The 23,158-nt window shown below is 42.4% G+C and overlaps 5 protein-coding genes across 8 annotated transcripts; 3 read left to right on the top strand and 2 right to left on the bottom strand.

Annotated features, from left to right (window-relative positions):
- The first annotated feature begins 184 nt into the window (after positions 1 to 184).
- On the top strand, positions 185 to 2,540 carry LOC120825710 (uncharacterized). Its single transcript, XM_040187493.2, has 3 exons — positions 185 to 419; positions 732 to 848; positions 1,652 to 2,540. The coding sequence occupies exons 1-3, from the start codon at positions 345 to 347 to the stop codon at positions 1,832 to 1,834; spliced, it is 375 nt and encodes a 124-aa protein (XP_040043427.2). The 5' UTR covers positions 185 to 344; the 3' UTR covers positions 1,835 to 2,540.
- Positions 2,513 to 4,443, top strand: LOC120825709 (uncharacterized). Its single transcript, XM_040187492.2, has 3 exons — positions 2,513 to 2,851; positions 3,235 to 3,351; positions 3,437 to 4,443. Exons 1-3 carry the CDS (start codon positions 2,765 to 2,767, stop codon positions 3,620 to 3,622), a joined length of 390 nt encoding a protein of 129 aa, XP_040043426.1. The 5' UTR covers positions 2,513 to 2,764; the 3' UTR covers positions 3,623 to 4,443.
- Positions 4,444 to 4,729: 286 nt separating this feature from the next.
- LOC120825698 (polycomb complex protein BMI-1) lies at positions 4,730 to 12,048 on the bottom strand. 3 transcript variants are annotated; one of them, XM_040187478.2, is made up of 9 exons: positions 11,383 to 12,048; positions 8,924 to 9,051; positions 8,472 to 8,568; positions 8,329 to 8,384; positions 8,067 to 8,196; positions 7,729 to 7,768; positions 7,508 to 7,606; positions 6,603 to 6,683; positions 4,730 to 6,072 (listed from the first exon to the last, which is right to left on the bottom strand). In XM_040187478.2, the coding sequence occupies exons 2-9, from the start codon at positions 9,039 to 9,041 to the stop codon at positions 5,692 to 5,694; spliced, it is 1,002 nt and encodes a 333-aa protein (XP_040043412.1). In that variant the 5' UTR covers positions 9,042 to 9,051; positions 11,383 to 12,048; the 3' UTR covers positions 4,730 to 5,691. The 3 variants fall into 3 exon arrangements, with proteins under 3 accessions (XP_040043412.1, XP_040043411.1, XP_040043410.1); XM_040187477.2 differs by lacking the exon at positions 11,383 to 12,048 and adding an exon at positions 9,740 to 9,898; XM_040187476.2 differs by lacking the exon at positions 11,383 to 12,048 and having other exon boundaries at positions 8,924 to 9,205.
- Positions 11,230 to 19,716, top strand: LOC120825694 (phosphatidylinositol 5-phosphate 4-kinase type-2 beta). 2 transcript variants are annotated; one of them, XM_078108954.1, is made up of 10 exons: positions 11,230 to 11,329; positions 14,100 to 14,197; positions 14,683 to 14,779; positions 14,897 to 15,049; positions 15,518 to 15,664; positions 16,507 to 16,545; positions 16,972 to 17,085; positions 17,639 to 17,900; positions 18,128 to 18,231; positions 18,634 to 19,716. In XM_078108954.1, exons 2-10 carry the CDS (start codon positions 14,133 to 14,135, stop codon positions 18,712 to 18,714), a joined length of 1,062 nt encoding a protein of 353 aa, XP_077965080.1. In that variant the 5' UTR covers positions 11,230 to 11,329; positions 14,100 to 14,132; the 3' UTR covers positions 18,715 to 19,716. The 2 variants fall into 2 exon arrangements, with proteins under 2 accessions (XP_077965080.1, XP_040043405.1); XM_040187471.2 differs by lacking the exon at positions 11,230 to 11,329 and adding an exon at positions 11,588 to 11,941.
- Positions 19,717 to 20,285: 569 nt separating this feature from the next.
- On the bottom strand, positions 20,286 to 22,989 carry psmb3 (proteasome 20S subunit beta 3). Its single transcript, XM_040187489.2, has 6 exons — positions 22,807 to 22,989; positions 21,710 to 21,894; positions 21,342 to 21,449; positions 21,024 to 21,201; positions 20,515 to 20,609; positions 20,286 to 20,432 (listed from the first exon to the last, which is right to left on the bottom strand). The coding sequence occupies exons 1-6, from the start codon at positions 22,807 to 22,809 to the stop codon at positions 20,384 to 20,386; spliced, it is 618 nt and encodes a 205-aa protein (XP_040043423.1). The 5' UTR covers positions 22,810 to 22,989; the 3' UTR covers positions 20,286 to 20,383.
- Positions 22,990 to 23,158: the final 169 nt, after the last annotated feature.

Genomic DNA, 23,158 nt, shown 5'->3' with positions numbered 1-23,158 from the left:
CATTTTCTCTCCGGTGTTGAATGATTTCTCTTTGTTAGTAGTTTGTGCGCTCGAGTAGAGATGAATTCACATATTTGAGTTTTTACCGTTATAAGCAAACACTGCACTATTTGACAGTAGTTTTAAGAGACGGGCGGATCACGTGTACCTTTTTTTTTAAACGTAATGAATGAAGGTGTCTGACGAGGAAGTCGGCTGAGGCAGAAAGTAGTAGGAGGGGCTTCGGGACGCGCTACCAGCGGAGCAGAGGCCATATTGCAGCTTCCACTGAAGTCCGTCCGAAGTTCTCGTGAGGCACCTTTTCGTTCGGTCCTGCGGGATCTTCCCCGTCCGGTGGCGTGAACATGAACGCGAGCATCTGTTTAGTCGCAGTGCGCCGAGGATGGACGCAGAGCCTCAGGAGACCTTCTCCCTCCCTGGTGAGCGGTCTTTACAAACTACAAAGTATTTCTATGTCGAGCGTTTTTTCCCGCTTCCGTCGCCCGGTCTCCTTTAGTTCTTCCCGTTCACAATTAGTGCCCAGTCATGATACGAAATCTAATGTGGGCTTTCTCGCTTCAATGTAAACCCCCAAAACGACACCTACCGGTTAGACCAGCTCTCCTACTGTTGTATGTAACAAAAGATGTATCAATATTTTTATATAAATATGTAATGTTTGTATATATATATAATTTGCTTACATATTCTCTGTGCTGTGTCACATGTTGTGATTATCATTCTGCCTGCAGGTTCCGTGCTGCCTGCAGTCCACACAACCTGTGGCTGCAGCCCGGCTGCCCTACAGAGTGAAGCTGTCTGCTGGGAAACGCTACGCCTGGTGTGCTTGTGGACACAGTAAGAAACAGGTGAGTATGTTTGACCGGTTCGAATGGGGCGTAGCAGTTTGCTGGTGGAGAATCAAATTAAATGTTGTGACTGACCACAATGAAGATCACCAACCGGTGGCTGAGGTCATCTTTTTTTTATGTAATTTCACTTCAAACTAGTCTGATATTTCCAGAGATCCTCAACTCCATTATATAATTATATATATATCTTACAGATGAAGATTCCAATCCAGAAATCCTGGTCAATCAACACATATCTAGACAGAAATCAGGGTTGTGCTATTTTTTGTTTGCATTACAGACTAGCAGGAGGTGTAACCACGCAAATACACTTTTGTCTTGTTCTATTTGCTTGTCTCGGTTTGGAGAAACACACACGTGTACCAGCACGAGATCAAAGCAGCAAGCTGTCATGGCCAATATGTTTTTAGCTACCTAAAAAAAAAAAAAAGGTTTAATCGTACATTATTTGTAGATTACTTTCACCGCTTTAACTTGGTGTCAGACATCTAAGCCCCATGACTCCATTGATAAAAATCTGTAAATTAACAACACAGCTGAGTCTTTTTTCAGGTGTCTATAAAACGTTTTGCCTTTGTGCTGTTACTCCTGTTTGTTTACCCACCGGGGGGCAATCAGATCTTTTTCTGCTTACGGTAAAACACTGACTATGGATAAGTATCTCATACGAGCCCACGTCAAATAATCTAAACTATCCCTGAATCAGAAGTAGGGCCCTGTAAATGACTCATTTAAATATGTGCACATTACCCAAGACTGTTTCCTACAGCCCTCACGCGTTCTCTTTTTTTCTTTATCAGCCTTTCTGTGACGGAACTCACGTGTCAAAAGCTCCGACTATCCAACCTCTGCGCTTCACCGCTGACAAAGACAAGGCCGTCATGCTGTGTGCCTGCAAGCAAACCAAGGGCGCACCGTACTGCGACGGCTCACACTTGAAAGTCATCTTCCAGGATTTAGTGAAGTCGATTAAAGGCGTCTAAATGAAGAGCATGCAAAGCGTCTAACCTTGGAGGTTAAGGTGCAGTAAACAAACAAAGTGACACTTTGTGATGTTTTCCTTTCATACTTTTCAAAATTATATTTTGTTTGTAGGAATTACATTGCTTTTTTGATAATATGATTTTAACAGAATATCGTCTACCCATTAAAACATGGCTGAAAAAAATAAGTGTTGAAGATGACATGCATGAAGTGGTATGTGAAGATTTGGGCACCCTCCCAAAGAAAAATAAATTTAAAAAATAAGAATAAAGAAAGAAAAAATATGCTATAAAGTAATGATGTGTCCTTTAAGACAAAAACATTTTTTTAAGCTGATGTCACAAACGGCCTGCTTGGTAGATGAGGACCAATGATGATCTGGGTGGCTAATCGCCTGATCAGCGTGTTGATGAGGGGGGCCAACATTTTTGCACACCATTGTAGCAAGTTATTAATTGACAGTGGTGGAAGCTACCTTAAGCGGAGCAGTGACAGCTGACTATAATATCTTATTGTAAAAGTCATATCTCCAGGGGTTTCTCTATAGCATTCTCTTAATTAATCTTAATACTTTTTCCTATGAGATTTTAACCAATATTTTTACTTTTTTAAAAATATGATTACATTAGAAGACAAATTGTTCCTCCGCTCCAATGATGAAAGTTACCAAATTCTAAAAAAAAAAATAAAGACTGCGAAAATGTGTACTGGTTCCCTATAGCTTTTTTTGAAGGTCCGGCCTACAGTATGTTTTGACAGTAAATCACATCCATTTAATCCGCCGCTAACCGGTATCCGCCCCAGGATTGGTTCAATTTCTCCTACGTCACTCTACCGGAAGTGATTCCTCCAATCCCGTTGTGAGCGACACTTAGCAGCGCCTCACAAGTAGACGTCACATTGACGCGACGTGAAAAGTCTTTGGAAACATGAACCCTCTGGTGACCAGAATAGACTTCAAATGGACGCGTTTAACCCTGCGGCAACCTTGGAGAACCGCTATCGCAGGTACCAAGGTAAGTGAAGTCCTATATTTGCCCTGGGCTTTTGTAAATAAGACATGTTTGGGCTAACGTTAAGAGAACGTTGTCTCTGGCCTTCGTTAGCCGTTCAATGTTAGATTTGAGACACCTGATCACAGAGAATGTGGATGCAGGTAGTTCAGATAAGACAAAGAATGCTCCTTGAATGTTCAATCATGCAGGCATCTGTTAAAATACTGCTATAAGAGCATGCACCAAGCTTTCTTTTCATAATAAATAATTGAGAATTCAAATGTGTTTATGTCAACCAACTTTGACGATGTGGAACATGTTGACTTTAGAGTATTCCCACCCTACAACGTTACTGCATGACTTTTTAAATGCAACCAAGTACTCTTCTGTTCCTCTGTTTGCAGGTGCAGCTCTCCACGCTTCCTCCAGAACCTGTTGTCCCCTTCAAGAAGCCTTTCAAGGTGGAGCTCATTGGTGGGAAGCGTTACTCGTGGTGCGCCTGTGGACACAGCAAGAATCAGGTGAAAACCGCTCGTTGACTTCTCATCTCGCATCACACCTGTCGAGTCCTTTACAGGTCCTAAATATTCTCTGATCATCTTTCAGCCTTTCTGCGACGGAGCCCACAAGACCAAAGCCCAAGGCCTGTCACCGCTACGTTTTGTCCCAGAGAAAGATGCCACAGTTTGGCTGTGTGGTTGCAAGTATTCAAACAACCCGCCTTACTGTGACGGGACGCACAAGCAAGCCTTCGTTCTTTCTGCAACATTGCACAAACATAAAGACTCTTGAGAGTCAGATGAATTTGCTCTGCGTATTTATGTTGCTGTTGCACACATTTTCGTACATTGTACATCTCAGTTTTTGAATCTCGATTTTTCTTGCTTTGTCTTTTCTATGGGAGACAAAATGTTGCATTAACGCTGAGTGTTGGACTATATGATGATAATCTGTTGTATAATAGAGGTTAGCATACAGAGACATTTTACTGTTTTGTACTGAGATTGCTGTGAGATCTTTATTTTCTTACGCCATATTGGGCAATGTTATAAATGATACAGGAAGTCCATATAAAAGGGATGTTAAAGAGTGGTTGACTCGTGTTATGGATCAGATTTTGAAGATATATAGACTGTACACTGTATATTTTACCATCCTATAAGTGTGATTTTTGGAACTACAATCTGACTTGGCTGATGCTTCCCCATGTATAAAATATCTTTCTGTTTACGAGATTAATTTATTTTGTTAATTTAAATTTAAGAAATAAGCAGTCACTTGGGTCGCAGGTTTTGATGCCATGATTATTTAAGACACTTTCCCTTATGGAGCCTCGGTATTGAGAATGCCATGTACTGCATGCAGAAACCATAAACCTTGATAACAAATCGAGAGAGAGAAGACTTTACCTGTGTGCATCCCACAGCAGGTGGCTGTGCTTGTTGGCGACTGACATTTTGCTGTACATGCAGAGTGAAAAAGATCTGTCAAAATCTTATGTTTTCAGATTCAGCACAGGCTGCTTGAGTAAAATCTCAGTGACGTATATACCACATTACTTTTTAGATTTCTGTGGTGATATTATAGAACTGTGATTAAATTCATTCTGGTAAGCAGAGGGTTTGGCCTTTTATTGGTCACATGACTTTAATCATGTGTCAGTTCGATCCGCTCAAAAGAGAGACCAGCTGAACATCCACCTCACCACAACAAGGAAATGTTATTGCTGTATAAAGGTTGGGAAACAGTGATATGTGTCATGGCATGTTTAGTTTATTACTCATAAATTTTAATTGAATAATGTATAGAGTATGTATATTATTGTAATGGAGTGACTAACACTTCAGTCCCTCCATTTCATACACAGGTTAGCTCCCTGTGAGAAACAAGCTGTTCATATTAAAAGTCAAGCAAAATTTATTTAATCTAAAGCTCCATTCTTGCTACATGCTTTACAACCTATCACATTCAGGGAATCATAAACAGCACAATCAGGTCAGAAAAACCTAGTAAGTAAACATTTTATTGACCTAAAACATGCACATATGGCTGATAAAAAAAAAAAGTATCGTTGAAAAGAAACAAAAGGAATGTTGAAATGTATGGAACTACAACATACACGGCCAAATATTCGAATCCCTTTTTGAGCTCTTCAACTGCCATGAGAGAAAAGAACACGGCCTGATGGCAAACGTCTTTTCACAAGCGTGGTAGTGCGAGGAACTTTGTAAATATAAATGCTTCTCCAGTTGGAAAATACTTGTTGGATTGTGTGAGCTGACCGTGACAAAGTGCATCAACCGTTCAATGTAATGTACCTGTTACCTGATGAACATTTGCTTTTAATGGACACATACAGCAGTAATTAACATGACTGTTTTTCTCTTTACATCCAACTCCTGCAGCGACGAACACTGCGATGCCTTCTTAGCATTTTGTCCCGTGTTATGGAGGCAGATCGATGTTGATACATTTACAGTATGGAAATGAAAGACCCACTGCATATACAATACAAAACGATTACAATATCTTGTATAAAAGATAAGTTTATACATATGTATGCACACATGCCCACATTTGATACATACTGTACAGTTTGTATGTGTGCACTGTTCTAGTCTAACACACACAAACACACGCGCGCACACACACACACACACACACGCACATACACGCACATACACGCACACAGGTGTCTATTTGGCTGCCCTTCTCAGTCTTTCCCGCTGAAAGATGAGAACCATAATCTGCCTCCTTTTTTTGTCCAGAAGGCTCGAGCTCGTCTTTTCCTCTCCATTTAGAAAGATCGGTCGGGGGAGCAATTCAAACACTGTCCTCCCCGCTCCCCCCTTTCCTGCACGTTAGGTCGTCGGGGGCAAGCCGCTTTTGTCGCCTCCTCTCGCCTCCTCTTTGCTGGCCCCGGAGCTCGTGCCGTTGACAGTCACCTTCCGAGCGTTGGCGCCCTGTTTGGAGGCCAGAGTGTGTCGCTGAGTGTTGTTGGTCACCGTGGTGCCGTTGGAGCTTTGGATGGCGGGGGAGAGGTTGTGGGACGCCGGGCTGGACTGCGAGGAGGCTCTGGGCGGCTGGGCCGCCGTGGGACTGGGGACTTTGTCGCTGTGGGAATCGCTCTCCGATGTCGGGCTGGTGTTGACGCCGTCGGAGTGGCCCTGCACGGCAGACTGGGGGGGCCTCCGGCGCTTCCTGCTGGGTTTGACCAGATACTGCAGGGGGATGGGTCCAGTCTGCACACACGTACACACAATGACAGGACTAGTCGCTCTTTTGCTCCGACGTAATTTAATTCTGCTGTAGTGTTAGTTTTCTTACTTCTCGCAAAAGTTATAAAAGTTGAGTTAATTTGTAGAGTATTTTGCTGAACAAAACATTTCAGTGTCAAAGGTTTGTTTGCCACAGTGGTTATTTTTTATCTAAAAGAAACTAAAAACACATCAAGGAGACCCAGTATTACATTAGGTCACACGATCTTTCATATAAACGGAATATCGTTTGACCCGTTGTCAAAGAAACACACATTTGATCAAACGTGTGGGCCTATCCTATTGGCTACCCTTCACATTATCAATTTAGGAACATATAAAATACGAAAAACTATTGCCAGCAGTAATGTCAAGGGACATTTAATATGTAAACTTTGAGTCAGTGCAAAGATGGGAATAAAAACGAAAGCATTCCAGCTACAGGAAGCCGAGAGCTATGACAGCATTGTATTTGCGGTTTGCAGTTAAAAAAAGGAATGAAAGATGCAACTCACTCGTCGCCACTCGTAAAAGTAGGCAATGTCCATTAGTGTGTAGTAGTCCTTCAAGGGTTCATCTCCATACAACACCTCCACCTGTAACACACATTTGAAAAAAAAACTACTAAACACAATGTTTAGATTTCTTCATTTGGAAGTTTAGATCTACTCTACGCAAATGTTTGATCATTGTTGATCATCTAAGGCTGATACCAGTATCTTTGAGCTGAGGTGAAAAGAAAACACTGTATAAAATACGAATCCTTCGTTGAAGTCATCATCAGTACTGGGAATACTAACTGGGCCGTTATCCCGGCTTAACTTGAACTGGTGCCAAGCAATTTTCCCTGAAATGCTCCGAGGGCTTTGACGCTGGCAGCGCAGAATTTTTTGGATATGCATCCCTGATCCCATTCACACATCTCTCCATGCAGGAAATGTCCTTGAATATTTCAGGCACCGACCGCATGCACCAAGTCAACCACAGTTGTTAAATGCTAAACGATGAGGCGAAAGTTGGGCCTCATTCGCCGCTACGACTGCAGCCAGGAACAAAACTGTTAATTATTCATTGATAAAGTAAATATCTTGGCTAAAAATAAATAAAACCGGGGAAAGCACTGAAAGCCAACTGAAGCAGCAAAGTTGCTGCTTTGTTGCAACAATTTTGCAGTTTTGATTTTGCAGCAATGCCACTCTGTTTGAGCACATATGATTTGGTGTATTCTGAATTCTGTTAGCGATCATGTTCTCACAGCTCCAATAACAGTACGGGTTTCTCTTTAAAAGCAGACAATTGCATACAATCAAATTCAACCCCCTTTTGTGACGGTGATAACAACTTGACTTTGTGTGGAATGAATTGTAACTCCAATCAATATACGGCAGGAGTTTTTGTGTATTGCCAAGTGTCCGCTTACCCGATAGTTGTTGGGAATATCCATCTTGCTACGGAGGAACTTTGCCAAATGCATGACGGACATGGCTGCTGGGCACTGCAGGAAGCGTTTACCATTGGACTGAGAGGGGAACACATAAATCCAGGGTGAAGACCACAAAACCACATTAGACATGAAGAGTAGCGGGCTTCAACCACTGCTTTAACCAACATTGTTTTTTTTATACAAAGATCAGGCTTTACCTTGTCCCCTTCCAACTCTGAATGCTGCCTCTCATTATTTCTGCAGGGAAATATCAAATACAAAGAGAAGGTGTTAAATAATAATGAACAATTCTTTCCACACATACAGAAATCCATGTTCAGAGAGACGTACAGCAGGTGTGAATGGAATCGTTTTGAGTGGCAACACAGATCTTATTCCCCCTTTGTTTACGTAACTACTCATTAATTGCATGTTTAAGTCGTTCCTCTCTCGTTTGCTTTGTCGATGACCATATAGTTGCATTGCGTTGTTCGTAAAATTGTCTAAGAATCCACAGTGCTGTGTTTTGTAAAAAACTGAGATGTGTTTGACTCACTTGTTCCTCTCGTAGAACTGTATAGACAGACTGATGATTTCATCCTCAGCGATGTTAAACGTCTCCACCACTTCCCCCGGTTCCAAAACGCGATTCTCCGCGTAAAAGTCCCGCCTCCGTTTCATCTCATCTGCGATCAGACAAACAAACACACACACACACACACACACACACACACACACACACACACACACACACGTGTCCATTTGCAACATAAGGCATCATAAAGTGGTATAGCTTGCTTCAAGAAACATGGTCCTACCTTTGAATAACCCCGGAACGAGCTTATAAACAATATCTTGTAGAGTTTTGTCTGCCCTGCAAAGCAATAAGACATGCTTGTTGATAAGAATGACACCCAGAGGTATTTTCATAGGATGCCCTTCATACATCAACACAACTTACCTGATGCTGAGCTGTGGACATGTCTTGTGGACCTGAACGTCACATCGAGGGCAGAACTTATTTGTCTCCAAGAAGGCAACGATGCAAGTTTTACAAACTGGACGGAGAAAGAAAGGACATCGACTTATGTTAAGCCACTGCTGTGTATATTGCAGTGTGACGTGGACCATCATGGGCACTTTCAATTCAATGTAATACAATATTACATCGCTGCTCGTCGTCTTACATCTCATACACATTGCCTACATGAATGGGAGTATGTCACACGCATCATTACTGTGCACACAGATGTTAGATTACCCAAAAAGAACATTAAGGTGAGGTCACAGTGTGCGACTACCGCAGCTCTGCTAAATGCACATACAGTTTTAAGATTTGTGCTAATGTCATGCCGGCGTTGAAGCCAACAGTATGCATGCATGTAAGGCAACGCTGTCACGTGAGCAACTTACAGGAGTGCAGGCACTCTACGATGGTCGTAGCATCAATTAAGTAACCAGCACACAGCGGGCACGAGAGGTGTGGATTCAGATCTGTGATTTTAATCCGGTTGGGCTGCATTTTATCCATCTGGACAGATCTGCAGTGGAAAACAAACAACAACATGAGAGCTTCTGGTGACAGAGAAACACACAGCAGCCACACGCTCGCGTCCTCGGTGAGAAGACGAGGTCTTTCCCGTGCAGTCGGCGAGTGTCCTCAGACAATGTCTGCGGCTCGTCCTTGGGACAGCAGGTTGGGGAAACCACAACAAAGGGGGTTGGTGGGCAAAGAGTCCGACTGTAACGACGTGTAATAACGCGTGTGGAGCAGGGGATAGGGAAGGGGAGTGGTGTCGTGCAGCTGAATGCAGGCGGTGAGCTAGTGCACAGCCTGCGGGCAGCAGAGTCGCCCCTGTAGTGGCCTCGGCTTGTGCATCCAGCTCTGCCCCGCGACCACCGGACCCAACAAAAGAGCGGAGCTCCGCGTGCAGCAATTCCCCACAAAACGCATCCAGAGAAAACACGGACACTGATGTTGGGGATCGGGGAGGGGGGGGGGGGGGGGGGGTTGTGTGAGGGGAGTGGGATGCAGGAGCCACAGAAAGAAAAAAACACACACACACACACACTGGTACACAAAGCAGCCATCTTAAATTTACTGACAGGGCTGTATGAGGAGGCGAACAAGAGAGACTCAAAATGTGACACCGTGCGCTCTGTGCGCGCCGCGGCGAACGGCGGCGCGACGCGCCGCACAAAGAGCGATCGCTGATGCATCGTTCCTACCTGGTTTAGACATACGGGTCCCCCCCCTCTCCTCCCTACGAGGATCCGGGTAAATTACTTGGACTTGGGCAGAATTTGCAGCAGCGCCAGAAAATGGCTTTTTCAGCACCGTCAGAGGACTGCCCATTTTGGATCACGTGATATTATTTTGTCGCCTCGCTCACGGGGCAGACTGGCTATCAGGCCCCGCGGACTTTTTACACATTCAGTTTCCCTGCATGAGCCCGACAACACGTTCACATTTTTTCTTTCTTTATTTTACTGTCTTTGTTAATTAATTAATTTCAATATGTTGCACGGGAGAAGGAATAGCCAGGCGCTGTGCTTGTCTCACTTAGATTCTAATGTTAAATGGTTTTGTCCCAGAGGCCCTGCAGGCCTCTGTCCCGGGGGCCCGAGCCATAGGTTGACCCACAAAGAGGTGTGGTGGTGGGATTTCATTTGAAATGTAAATTGTCGCTCCAGTTTTTTTACATGTATTAAAATGCATTATTTGCATGTAATATATCAATAGAAGAAATGGCGGGTGGAGCCATAAATCAATGCACAATAAAAAATATTTATAACTATGATTTACACAGTCAGAAAATGTTATGAATGCCTTATCAAACACACACAATTCTTATAATATTTCAGGGAAACGGGGATTTTTTAATTTCATTGTATTAAATTAAAATCTTACCATTTGAGATTGGAGATCTCCTTTTACAGCGTACTTTGTAACCACAACAATAGCAGCACATATGGGACAAAATATCATACAGATTGGACAAAATAAAGATGACTATATGGCAGCTGAATACTAACGAACAATACGATGTACAAATGGAGACTTTGGGAACATGCAGAGAACATCAAAGCTCTCGTAACAATCCCAGGGTTAGCTGGAATTATGAATACTGTGAGTGATGTAAACATTACGATGAAAGCTTTCTAACTGAATGGCCATTTTAAACGGAAATGCAACGTGGTGAGGTATATGGAGATTGCATGGAAGATCCTTCGTCTTAATGTCTGTTTCGGGTTTTTTTCTTCATAATTGAATACATAGTGCATTGAAATCATTTAACCATTTATTTCTATTGTTTTTGTATGTGAAACATGTGGTAAAGAGGGATTTCGTCTGGTTTGCCAACAGTTTTAACCACGATGACATAAATTGTTGTGACTCGTTATCAAACAGCTTTGATGCATGTCCAATTCTAAATGATAGAAACAGGAGACAAGCTGTTATCTAAATTAAACAAGAACATTGAGGGATAAAAACACTTGGTGTTTCTACAGTGGTATACAGTATAACTGTTTTTAGACTATTCAAAGCTAGTCTACCCCATAAAATGTAAACGGCATTCAGACCCACATCTTGGAAATTGAATTGGATTAAAATATGAAATATAAAAACTCCAAAATTTGGAAGGGCTTGGTGTCTGTATTTTACCCCTCGACCCCAGCCTACAACCCATGTATCTCCCCTGCAGGTCTGGTCCCGCGTGAGATGTGGGAACCCCTGCAGCTCCACCGGCGGCCTGCGGGGGGCGCTGCTGACCGCTGAGAGCATCACAGACGCCATCTTGAGGAGACCCCGAACTGGTTGGTGACTAACAACAATCTCAGGCCAGGCGTATCATGATGGGATTACTCACCAACCAGTAACACAGCAGCACACCGGTTCTGCGTTGCACACGTTGAGAGGGAGGGGGGGTGGGAGAGGCGCAGTCCGGCGGGCGTTCACCATTCCGGGTTGTTGTTGTTTTTTTGTTTTGTTTTTAAAGAGAGAGTTCAGCGCTGTGGCCCGATGACCGGCTAGCTGCTCTCTGGACTCCACCGCGGCCTGCTCGGGAGGAGGAAGGGTGGTGACGGCGCAAAATGCTCTACCGCTGACTCCCAATAAGACCAGAGGCTCGCTGCGAGTCAAGACGACGAGCAAGATGCACTTATAGACCCTTTTTTGTTCTTCTTCAAAAAAAAACGCCCCCTTTAGCTTTTAGCTCTTTCTTGTGTGCGGTGAGGCTGTGTGAGCGCTGTCTCGCGGACCCCTACAAATTCTCAGCCGGAGACATGTCATCCAACTGCACGAGCGCGGCGCCTGTCAGCGCTAGCAAAACCAAGACGAAAAAGAAGCATTTTATAGGACAGAAAGTGAAATTATTCCGTGCGAGCGAGCCCATCCTCAGCATTTTAATGTGGGGGGTCAACCACACGGTGAGTTTGGTCTCGAACGCCACGGTTCTCTTTTGGTTTGTTGACGCTGCCGCTGTTTTGATTTCGCTAGCCTGCTAGCTCGTTAGCCGGCTGCGCTCATCTGTCACAGCGGCGCCCCGGTGTTCGCTAAAGGTTCCCTATTTTGACAAAGTGCTTAAAGCGCACGCACGCAGACGTCTGCTGGCCGACTCTGCACCCCCAGCCGCCTGTTGTCGCACAGTTTGTTAAATAGCTCGCTGCTTGCGACCGCGGTTTGCTTCGCCTGAAGCGTGTGTGGGGTTTTTTCGCAGCGATTTGACGCGTGTCTCAGCTGTGGGGGAGAAAAAAAATGCACAACCGCGCCCGGTTGTGCACTGAAGGGGCATTTAACAATCTGAAGGTGCGCTAACAATCTGCCGTCGTGGACGGTGAAGTGTTTGGGAGCCCAGTCGTGAGCGGCGTTTTTGTGTTGTTTTTTTTGCGCTGGTGGAGTGGGAGGGGTGCGCCAGCTGGAGCAGCAGGTTACAGGAGGTTGGTGCTCAGCTGCAGACAATCAGCCTGGCCATTGTTTAACAAAAACGGTGCATGCGTCTGCCTGCTGCAGCTCGTTGCATCGCTTCATTCACGTATCGACAGCTAACAGTAAGCAATAAATCGCGTTCTCTTGTGGTGTGGTAACGCGCAGCGAGGGGCGGATGGGACGCCAGTGATGGAGGTGGTTTGCACCAGCAGCTCCCTCTCACCTGCTGTGCAACACACATGACACACTGTCCGTGTTTTGCTTGTGCATTAAAAGCGCTTCTCACACTATTCCCAGGGTGGAAACTTTTTGATCTGCTCTGAATACAAGATGAGCCTGTTATCTGTGTTTAGAGTTCATCGTTGCTGTCCGGTGTCATTTTTCACTTATTTCATTTTTGGGTTTAAAATACACCGTTTTGATGCAGCCACAGTATTGGGTGGTAAACTGACTCCTCTTCCAAACATTAATATGGTTGTTATGTAATTGATAATAGCCACAGCAGATGTGTTTGTGTCTTGACCACACTTCTAAAAAACATCATCCTTAATACTAGCTCAGCTGTCAATCACATGGTAGGATCATCCAAACACAGGAATTAAGCCAGCAGCTAATGATCTTGTCGTCCCCTGCAGCATCTCCTGATTCGGTGGGTGAACTTTGGCGGTGGGCGTGTGGCTGCAGCTCACAGGCCGGGTGATTTGAGGTGTTTGGGGGGAAGCCAATTCAATACATCAAACAGACTGGTCATCAAAGTCCTCTTCTTCCAGTCAGGAGTTGTGTGTTATGTTTAATAGTGCACTTGCTTTTATGTAGTTTTATGTAGACTTCACTCCCGCACAGTGTCAGTTAGTGTCTAAATGATGTACGGCTGTACACCGCCTGTGTGATGCTGCCATTCCCATGGACTTTCTTTTTATGTCCAAAATTATAATAATTGCCCACTGAGGTTCATCAGAGCTTCAAGTTGAGGGAGTGTTTGTATTTTAATGAGTGGGCCCATTCAGCATGATTAAATAACACCTTTTAAGATAACGTAATCAGATGTGTATGAAGGAAAATATTCAATAATTGTCTGCTCCTTCGTCGCCCTTTGTAGTTCATCGCGGGTCATCACGTTGTGGTAACTTCCGGGCGGTTTGACTCCACTCTACCGACTGTGGATCTTTATTCTTCAGTCTTTCCCTCCCATTTCCCCTTTACGGCTTTGTGGCCCCTTTTTATGGAGGTGTATTAATCAATTACATTTTCTCAGAGGTCCATGAGTGTGATGATGAGTTTCAGCAGATACGATCAGAGTTTGGGTGTTCATCAGCTGTCTATGGACCGATGTGATTGGTCCATAGACAGCTATGGACCAATCACAGGGCGATTGGTGCTGGGAAACACTTGGCGTTGTCTTTGAATACTGAAGCCTGTTGCAGGTATTCACAGCTGAGCAGGTTCGGTACATGAGGGCCAAATGAAGCACATATTGAGTTTGTCTGGAACTGCATGACAGTGGGGTATTTCATGCGGGTGTTTGTTTTAAGTTTAATTTATAACTGTGAAATGATGAAATTCAATATTTCTGCTTTGATTTCTTAATTACAGTCTGTAAGTGGGAATATCAGCTCCGGGCTCCTGTCTGATCTCTCTCTCTCTCTCTCTCTCCCCCAGATTAACGAGTTAAGTAATGTGCCTGTACCAGTAATGCTGATGCCAGATGACTTTAAAGCCTACAGTAAGATCAAAGTGGACAACCACCTATTTAACAAGTAGGTACATCACAGCTTATGCACTGTCAGCTCAGTCTATCAAAGGCACATTCGACCCAACGGCAGCGTTCAAAACATCCTACGTAACTCCTAAAAGTCAACCCGGTTGGCTACTCTCCCTTTTTGTTCATCCTATGTATCTGCTGTCTTTACACATTCGATTATCTTGTAGCTTCTTTGATTAATGCACCTTTTTTTGTTGTCCGTTTACAACTGCTTTGAGACCACGTATAGCAGAGTGCTATAGTTACGTAAAGAGATGAGAGATTTCTACACGTCTGTCTTCAGTTGTGGATAGAAAACCTTCGCTCAGATGGCATTAAAAATGTCTTGCTGTCTTGATGCTGTAAATGTCAACTGAATTTTAATTGTTGTCTCTGCACACAATAGCAGAAATGAATCCGATGTTCAACATTCTTCTTTCACATTTTCCGTAATAAGCGTCGAGCTTGTCGTACTCACTGGTTGTGTCTTTTACCTGTCAGAGAAAACCTGCCTAGTCGCTTTAAGTTCAAAGAGTACTGCCCCATGGTGTTCAGAAACCTGAGGGAGCGGTTCTGCATCGATGACCAGGACTACCAGGTAAGTCGTCCCTGGTCAGAGGTTACAATCAAAGGATTTCTGGGGAGCGAGGTCCTGCAAAATGTCTACTCTTAGGTAAGAATACAACTGGATGTTGTGTTTTTTTGTTGTTGGCAGAACTCTCTAACGAGGAGCGCCCCGCTCAACAGCGATTCCCAGGGTCGCTTCGGCAACCGCTTCCTGTCCAGCTACGACCACCGCTTTGTTATTAAAACAGTGTCCAGCGAGGATATCGCTGAGATGCACAACATCCTAAAGAAATATCACCAGGTAGAAGTCCACACTCCTCACACACAGGCCGACCGGAACGTACGTCTTAAGACATCTGTACTATGTGTAATGTTGGGAATGAGGTTTTGATATTTCATGCAATACTTTTTTCCTGTGATCACATATTGTTTATTGATATGCATTAAAATCAGCCATCCATTACAATGAACATACATACGCATACACACACCCACACAAAAAATGCCAATCATAATACAACACACCCCCTCCCCATTTGATGGACTACTTAATGTAAATGTTCACTGTTTGTATAGATGGAGTACAGAAAAGACATGTTAATTTAAGATGTGCTTCCTCAGTTTGAATCGAAAGTTGCTCATGCATGTAAATGATGCAGAAGTGTTGAAATGATAATGAAATGACTTGTGGAGCGCTGCCGTGTCCGGTTTCAATCTGTACTGTATATTTGATGCCTTACTCCCACACTTCTCCCCTGATTCTCTCCAGTTTATAGTGGAGTGTCATGGCAACACGCTGCTGCCGCAGTTCCTGGGCATGTACAGGCTAACAGTGGACGGGGTAGAAACGTACATGGTGGTGACCCGGAATGTTTTCAGCCACCGCCTCACCGTGCACCGCAAATATGACCTGAAGGTAAACACGTGTTGCTTTCCTACATTGCGGAAACGTGTATCGATCACACAATCTTTACAGGACAAAACTACACACTGAACATTATAAGCAGAGACTTAAATCACACATCAGTCTCTCTTTACATCTGTAACCGCTCGTTGAATTAATTCAATGAAGAGAAAGTGTGTGAATACAGAGAGCGATCTTTAATTTGTAAAATTATGGATTAATTAAAATATATAACATGGGGACGTAACAATATATAATACATACACAAATTAGCACGAAATAAATTGAGAAATTGACTACAACAAGAAAAATAATACCACGAGAAAATTATATAATCAGAGGGGACGAGCTTTTGATTAATTTTACTGCTGAAGCAATTAGTTGATTAATCTGGTGAAAATCACTCATTTTAATTCATCATTCGTACAGGTCAAGCCAAAATTCAAAACATTTGCTCTCTCCAGCTTTCTCCGTTTGCAAAGTGGTTACTTTATATTACTTTAATATCTTTTGCTATAAATAAATGGAAAAGCAATTCAATAAATTACATTAAAACAGTCCGAGCACTGCGATTTTTTCTTTTCTATACATCATAATTGATGTTTATTAAACATCCTACAACATCCTAGAATCAATAATCATTTTGCAGTGATTATCCAGGAGGAACAAATAGGAAAAAGTCCATTCCCTCATGTTAAAATTTGCAGAAACTCGTTTTTAAAAAAAAGATCTCTGGAGAAAACAACCGTATGGCTATTGACAGTCTGTCTCGGGTAAAATGCAACAATGCCTCCAAGGTGTCTTGAGCTGCTTTCATGAATTCTATTATTATCCTCTTTTTCTCTCATCTGCAGGGTTCTACGGTCTCGAGGGAAGCCAGTGACAAGGAGAAGGTACTATTTATTTCTGTGCAGTGACGGCTGCTGACATGATGGGACAAACACAAAGGCTCTGAGCTCACCTCAAAGGCAAACTTGTCAAATGGCAGCTAAATTAAGCAAGTTTAAGCAGATTTATTCTACTCGCACCCTTTTGCACTGGCCTCATGGAGTCGGTGTGTAATACTTTTATTTGTTAGTTGGTACTTACAAATGTCAGTAGACAACTATTCACTGTAATTCTTTTTTTAATGCAACTTTATCTTTATCATTGAACGATTTATTTTGATCTAATCGTTATGTATCTGCCATAATATAACATGAATCACCGTGTAATTGTAACTCTTAGCAGTAGTATCAGTACCTTGTACGTGACCACTAATCATCCTCATAAAGACATTATTGCTGCTATTTCATAAATAACTACTCGTCTCTCTTCAGGCAAAAGAACTCCCAACTTTTAAAGACAACGACTTCTTGAATGAAGGCCAGAAGCTGCCGATAGGAGACGACAACAAGAAATACTTTTTGGAGAAGCTAAAACATGATGTAGAGGTAAAAAACATATCCAGATTTTCCTGAACATCTAAAAAATGTTAAACATTTTTGAAATTTAAGAAACTAAAAGAAGTTTGTACATTTAAAAGAAAAAATCATAATTTGATTACTTTGCTGGAGATGTTCATCAAACCTTAATGCGTTTGTGTCTGTTGCGTCCAACATCAACACACATCAAATTCAGGTGGGATCTGTATTCTACTTGTTCTTTGATTTACATTATAAACTTATATTGTAGTTACTAGAAGACGTCAAGCATATAAAACAATATCTTGGTAACTCAGCTATTGTAATGTACTATTATTGTAATGTAAGTATTAAAACATTGAGGAAATGAAATCTAATTCCACAGACAACTTAATACTAATGGCGTTCGGTGTTGCTTCATCTTCATATCAGTTTTCAAATGTTTATTTAGAATTTCAGTGTCAACAATATGAATGAAGCATCACAGTCCAGCCCTCTTAATCATGAACAACAACAAAAACATGTGGATGTGACAAGCAGGCATTTCACTCTCACCCTGTTATTTGTGTATTGTGTGTCTCAGTTCCTGGCCACCCTAAAGATCATGGACTACAGTCTCCTGGTGGGAATCCATGATGTGGAGCGGGCAGAGCAGGAGGAGATGGATGTGGAGGGCGTGGGGGAGGAGGAGGAGTACGAGAACGACGGGATGGGCGGAGGCGTTCTCACCGGCTCGTTCGGCACGCCCCCCGACAGCCCCGGAAACCCTCTCAACTGTGGAGGATTCTTTGGCCCCGGGGAGTTCGACCCCTCTGTGGACGTTTACGCAATCAAGAGCCAAGACGGTGAGGGTCGCTTCGGACGTCCATCTGACTCGCAGCGCTTAGCTTTAAATAAAGCGCTGGCAGCTAATTAGAAGAAAAACGAGAAGCACTATCTTCATTTTTATCATTTGTCTGGAGCGCTTAAAACTCAAGGCTCAAGTCCTCGTAAGAGAGAATTGTGTGTCTCGCCGTACAGCGTAATCTAACCATGTCATGTAACCTCTTGCGATGTGTTGTTCTTGTGTTAGGTGTTGTGAAGAAGGAGGTGTACTTCATGGCTATCATCGACATCCTCACACACTATGACGCAAAGAAAAAGGCTGCACATGCTGCCAAAACTGTGAAACACGGGGTGAGTGTCAACGCATTATGATCCGTCCCTCTCGGGCTACAATTCAGATTACAGTGGTATTTATCATTTGAATTATTTCTTAAACTGTTATTAAGCCTTTGGCAAAATACTTTTGGTAAAGCAATACATACAACATAATAATTGTATGTTTATTTAGTCATTGAAACAAAATACAGCGATATGATGGAATGCTTTTCTTTCTTTCTTTCTTCACCGTTTCATTTGATTGCATCGTTATTTAAAAAATGTCCCCTTTCCTGGCGTCTGTCTTTAGTCCTTTTAGATGACAGTGGGAGTTTCAGCCAATCGCATGCGCCCTTAGCCTCACATACATGTATGCTAACAGGATTTAGCTGCTAAAATTTGGGTTGCTGAGCTTTTTTTTGTGTGTGTGTTTCTTAGGCGGGGGCAGAAATATCGACGGTGAACCCAGAGCAGTACTCGAAACGATTCTACGAGTTCATGTCCAACATCTTATCATAGACTCCACGCACTTATTTCTCTTCTCCTTCACCTCAGTGTAGGTCCACCCCCCCCCCCCCCCCCCCCCCACCCCTCCTGCATCTCTACGCCCAGAATAAAAACCGCACCAGTGTCCTCCAACAGCCAGCCTGAGTCTGGCAGGACGGATGCACCGCGCCTGTTACACTGTTCCAAGCACACACACCTCCCCAACTCCCTCATGTACGAGCCGACTGCAAAAACCCATGAAACCGCTCACTGAAGTCGTGAGATAATCTTGCTGTTTTCTTTTTTCTTTTAATATTCTGCCTCCCAGTTCTCCTCCACCACCTTGTTACTCCTCACGCCAGCACGGAAACAGTCTCACTAATGCCTTGAACGAGCTGTTAACGGTCCGTCAGTACAGTCTCTTTCGTTTCTGTTCATGTCGTCGTTGTTCTTCTCAGTTCTATTAGACACAAACACAAGTGTAAACAACTTTTACAGGCGCTGAATGGTCCGATCGCATGACCAACACTCCTGACAGTTGCCATCAGGCTTCTCTCACAGTAAAAAAGAATCTAAAACACTGCTGACAAATTGTAACGGGGGATATACACTTTAATATATAATGGTGTATTAAGTAAATGAATGCAATATCAAAAATGCATGGCTGATGTGTACATGAGACTCCACCAGTAAGTCAAAACATCATACCACTGAACTTAGCATCTGAGTGTTCTGACAAAAGAAGAAAAAAGATAAACATTGGTGTTTGGATGTTACGTTGCCATATTGTTTTTGACTACTTTTGAAATTTTACCCGTGAGCTCGGTGGAGGTTGGTCAAAGAAAAATATTCACAGAGAGAGGGGAATTCTGCAGCAAATACTTGTTTTATTACCATAATGGTCATTTTTATATCTTGTTTACATTAATGTAGCAATTTTGTGTTTGTATACAGTATTGTTTTGTTACCAACAGACATTAGAGGAAAAAGTTACTTGAAAACTATTCATTGCATATTAAAGGGAGTTTTATCTTGTTTTTGTTTGGCCATGCTTATTTCTTCAGTGACTTTTATTTAGATCACTAGATAACTGACAATTCAATCTACCAAGGCGAATGATGAATATAAGTGGAGACGAAATAAGGCTTTTTATCAAAACACCAGAAAACATTTAAGCAATAACATTTAATTACAGTAGTTAATGTTGCTGAGTTCAGTATGAGTCAAACTCACAAAAATTGAGTATTCTACATTTCCCAGAATGCAACTTTTACAGTATTTTCACCCCATCTGGTCAGAGGGTTCATAATTAAAATAAAGAATGGGATTTCTTTAAAAGAACATCATAAATTATGGAGATGTCATTCTACAACGTCTCAGTCGGCTGCTACTGGCAGTGTGACATGATGAGTCACTTAACGGTTTCTGGAATATTAACTATTATTTTCAAACTGGTGTACAGTCCAAGCTAGTTATTGTATAAAGAGGTGGATAACGGTCTTGGTTTGGTGCAGAACCAGTAAATTCAGCTCTCACAATATTAATGAAAACTAAAAAATGCCGGAAATGTAGTCAAATGTATTCCATTAATGACATCAGTCAAGTTCATTCGTTCATTTATTGAAGAAAGACAGAACAAGGATTGTTTATTATTTTTATACAAAACGTGTGTGTTGGTGACGTACAGGAAGAAACAGAAGCTCTAGTCCATCCTGGCTTTCAAGGTTCGTGTGGTGATCTTGTCTTTTTCACTGCAAAGAAGAAAATAAAAGTTTGTCAATCCCTCCAAAGCTGAAATTCCACTTAAGCATAACCTGTGCTCACTATACTTACATGACATGAACAACGACTCCCATACCGGACACGGCATCTCTATCAACGGCATTCAGCATTGCCTGGGAGATGGTCTCAAACAGGTCCTCTGGTTCCTGCACGATCAAATACTTTTGAAGAATTCCTGCAGCATGTCTGAACTCTAGCTAGACATCACACTTTACTAGAGGAGTTATGTCTCTAGAAAATGGCCTCCGAAGTTCAAATGTTTTGAGCAGACAATAGATGTCCCGACTATAAAAAGGCAGCAGATTTTTTCAAGCAAAAGTTAAACTTTATGTTGAATTGCCATTTGTCAGCGGCGTAAAGACACCATTCTCATGGTATTATTCGCCGCCCCAAAAGTTTGAAGCAGACAATTTACCAAAATGAGACTACTAGCAAATACATGTGTATGCAGAAACAAGGCTTCTCATTACCATGTGGGATCTTGTGAACATCATACTTTTGCGATAGCCATTTGCAAACAACCAGCTCAACAGTGAGCTCAAACTTAACACACTACTTACCATGTCTGGCTCCCACAAAGATTCACACATGCCATACATCTGCTCTGAGCAGGTGCCACTGACGACAAAGTCTTCGGTCACCATGGGGCATCCGATCAAATCCAAAGAGCAGATGAATGGCTCAAAGGTTTTGGGATCAAGTCCAGCAATCACAGGCTCAATATAGTATGGCCCAAACCTTATAAAAAAGTCACATATCAACAAGGTATTCTTTTGTAAGAATGTATGCCAACAGTGTGCCGTCTATCTGCAGATTGCAAGTTCGACTTGGGTCTTGTCTAAACTAAATTGTGTCGATAGTAACCGTGGCAATCTCACCTCTTTTCATACAACAGGTTGGACACCATGCTCATGAAGGTCTTGGGTTTGATTTGCCGACCCTCCTTCAGTTCATACAGGTTCAGTCTGAATTTCAACCTCTGGGATCTACACACAAGGAAAAGACATCATCATTCCTGAGACATTTCACAAAATTGTTTTAATAAACCACAAAGACCGTACATTTAAATGACTTTCTTAGCTGCCACTGACAGTATAACTAATACCAGTTTCCCCATCATTCTCAGTTATACCAATTCATGAAATCTGAAAGTAGTCAAAGTGGTTTTGTTCACGTGCCGTCATCATGCCCTGGTGGGGAAATAACTGTTTTGCCACCAAGAAAGAAAGAGGTTAAACACACTCACACTGTCTGAACATCAGTGGCCAGTCCAGCCAGCCCGATGTACAACTTCTCTCCCATGGGGAAGACCTTCTGGAAATCCGTGGTGACCATCTGAGCCTGAATGCCAAATCGCCGGTCTGCAGCTATTGCCACGCAGTTCTTCCCCCGCATGGCCATGACCGCCCCTCCATTATAGGACATAATAGACTGGATGACAAAGGAGAATTCACTTAATTTATTTTCACCTTAAAAAAAAACCTTTAACATGTTATGTTGTAACTGATATTTAACTGACCAAACAATCAGTTGCTTGAGAAAACACCCATAAAATGATAATGAATTACTAGGAGATAAACATAATTAACAATAAAACAATCAAAATAAATAGTAACTTCAAACACAGAACAGTGGTATTTGAAAGACTACTGTAATTATATTATGTTGGCCCATGTCTATTATATTAATAATAATCTATGCATTTGTATTCAAAATATAATTATTAAAATGAGTTTACTTCAGAATACGTTCAAAATAAAGCACGTGCTGATTATGTCAAACCCATGTGAAAAGACGGTGGAAAACGTCATTACGTTACTTTAGCCCATCCAAGTGCTAACTAGCTAAAGTTAACTACATTAAATGGAGGGTTTCGCTAATCAAGATGACACAATCCAATCAAACGTTAGTCAATGATGACACAAAGGGAACGACTGTTTAAACTTAACCTTGGAATACAATCAAATGTCTGTACGGTTATTGGATGAAAGCAAACCAAGACACCGGAATTGTACAAAAGGCAAAGTTAGCTTATGTACAGCTAACGTTGTGTTGGGTGACGTTAGCTGTCACGTTATTTAGCTGTACAGCTATCTTCCGCAGCCATAACCATGTTTCTTCTGTTTTGCGGATTGAAACAATTACATTGATAATCAATACATTTGAGAGTCGTTAGCTAATATTAACTTCTGTGTGGATTCTAGAGATGTGTATGCACATCACTAGTTAGCTACGAAGATTAGCTTAGCCTTGCTCTTGTAACCATCATCCTTATTAACTGGTTAGTTGGACGATTTTCCCTCAAAATCCGTTAGCATATAACCTGGTGTATGTGGTTCTTACCATCGTGAAGGTTTGCAGTGAATTCCCAAACGATAGAACTTGCCAAACTCCACTTCTTCTTGACTATTATGAATTACTTGGTTGTTTCCAAGAGTGACTACACGATTTAGAAACACAGCGATCACAGAAACATGATTCTGCTACGTCACCGCTTCAGCAGAAGTCATTGGCTGGACGAATGGTACCGGGTGCAAAACGCTGCTCTCATTGGAGGATATCGTCAGAGGCGATCGTTGCGTGCATAGTTTGTTCGATGGGCGTTAAAGTGAAATTAAAAACCGAGGTGTAGTTCCATACTTTGAAATGTGCTTTGTAAGACTTAATTGTCAGTAGCAGTGTTTTATTTAATGGT

The sequence above is a fragment of the Gasterosteus aculeatus genome, chromosome 9, assembly GCF_964276395.1.
Source record: "Gasterosteus aculeatus chromosome 9, fGasAcu3.hap1.1, whole genome shotgun sequence".
Lineage (NCBI taxonomy): Eukaryota > Metazoa > Chordata > Actinopteri > Perciformes > Gasterosteidae > Gasterosteus > Gasterosteus aculeatus.
Note: the sequence above shows the minus strand (reverse complement) of the source record. Positions and strands in the feature narration are given on the sequence as shown.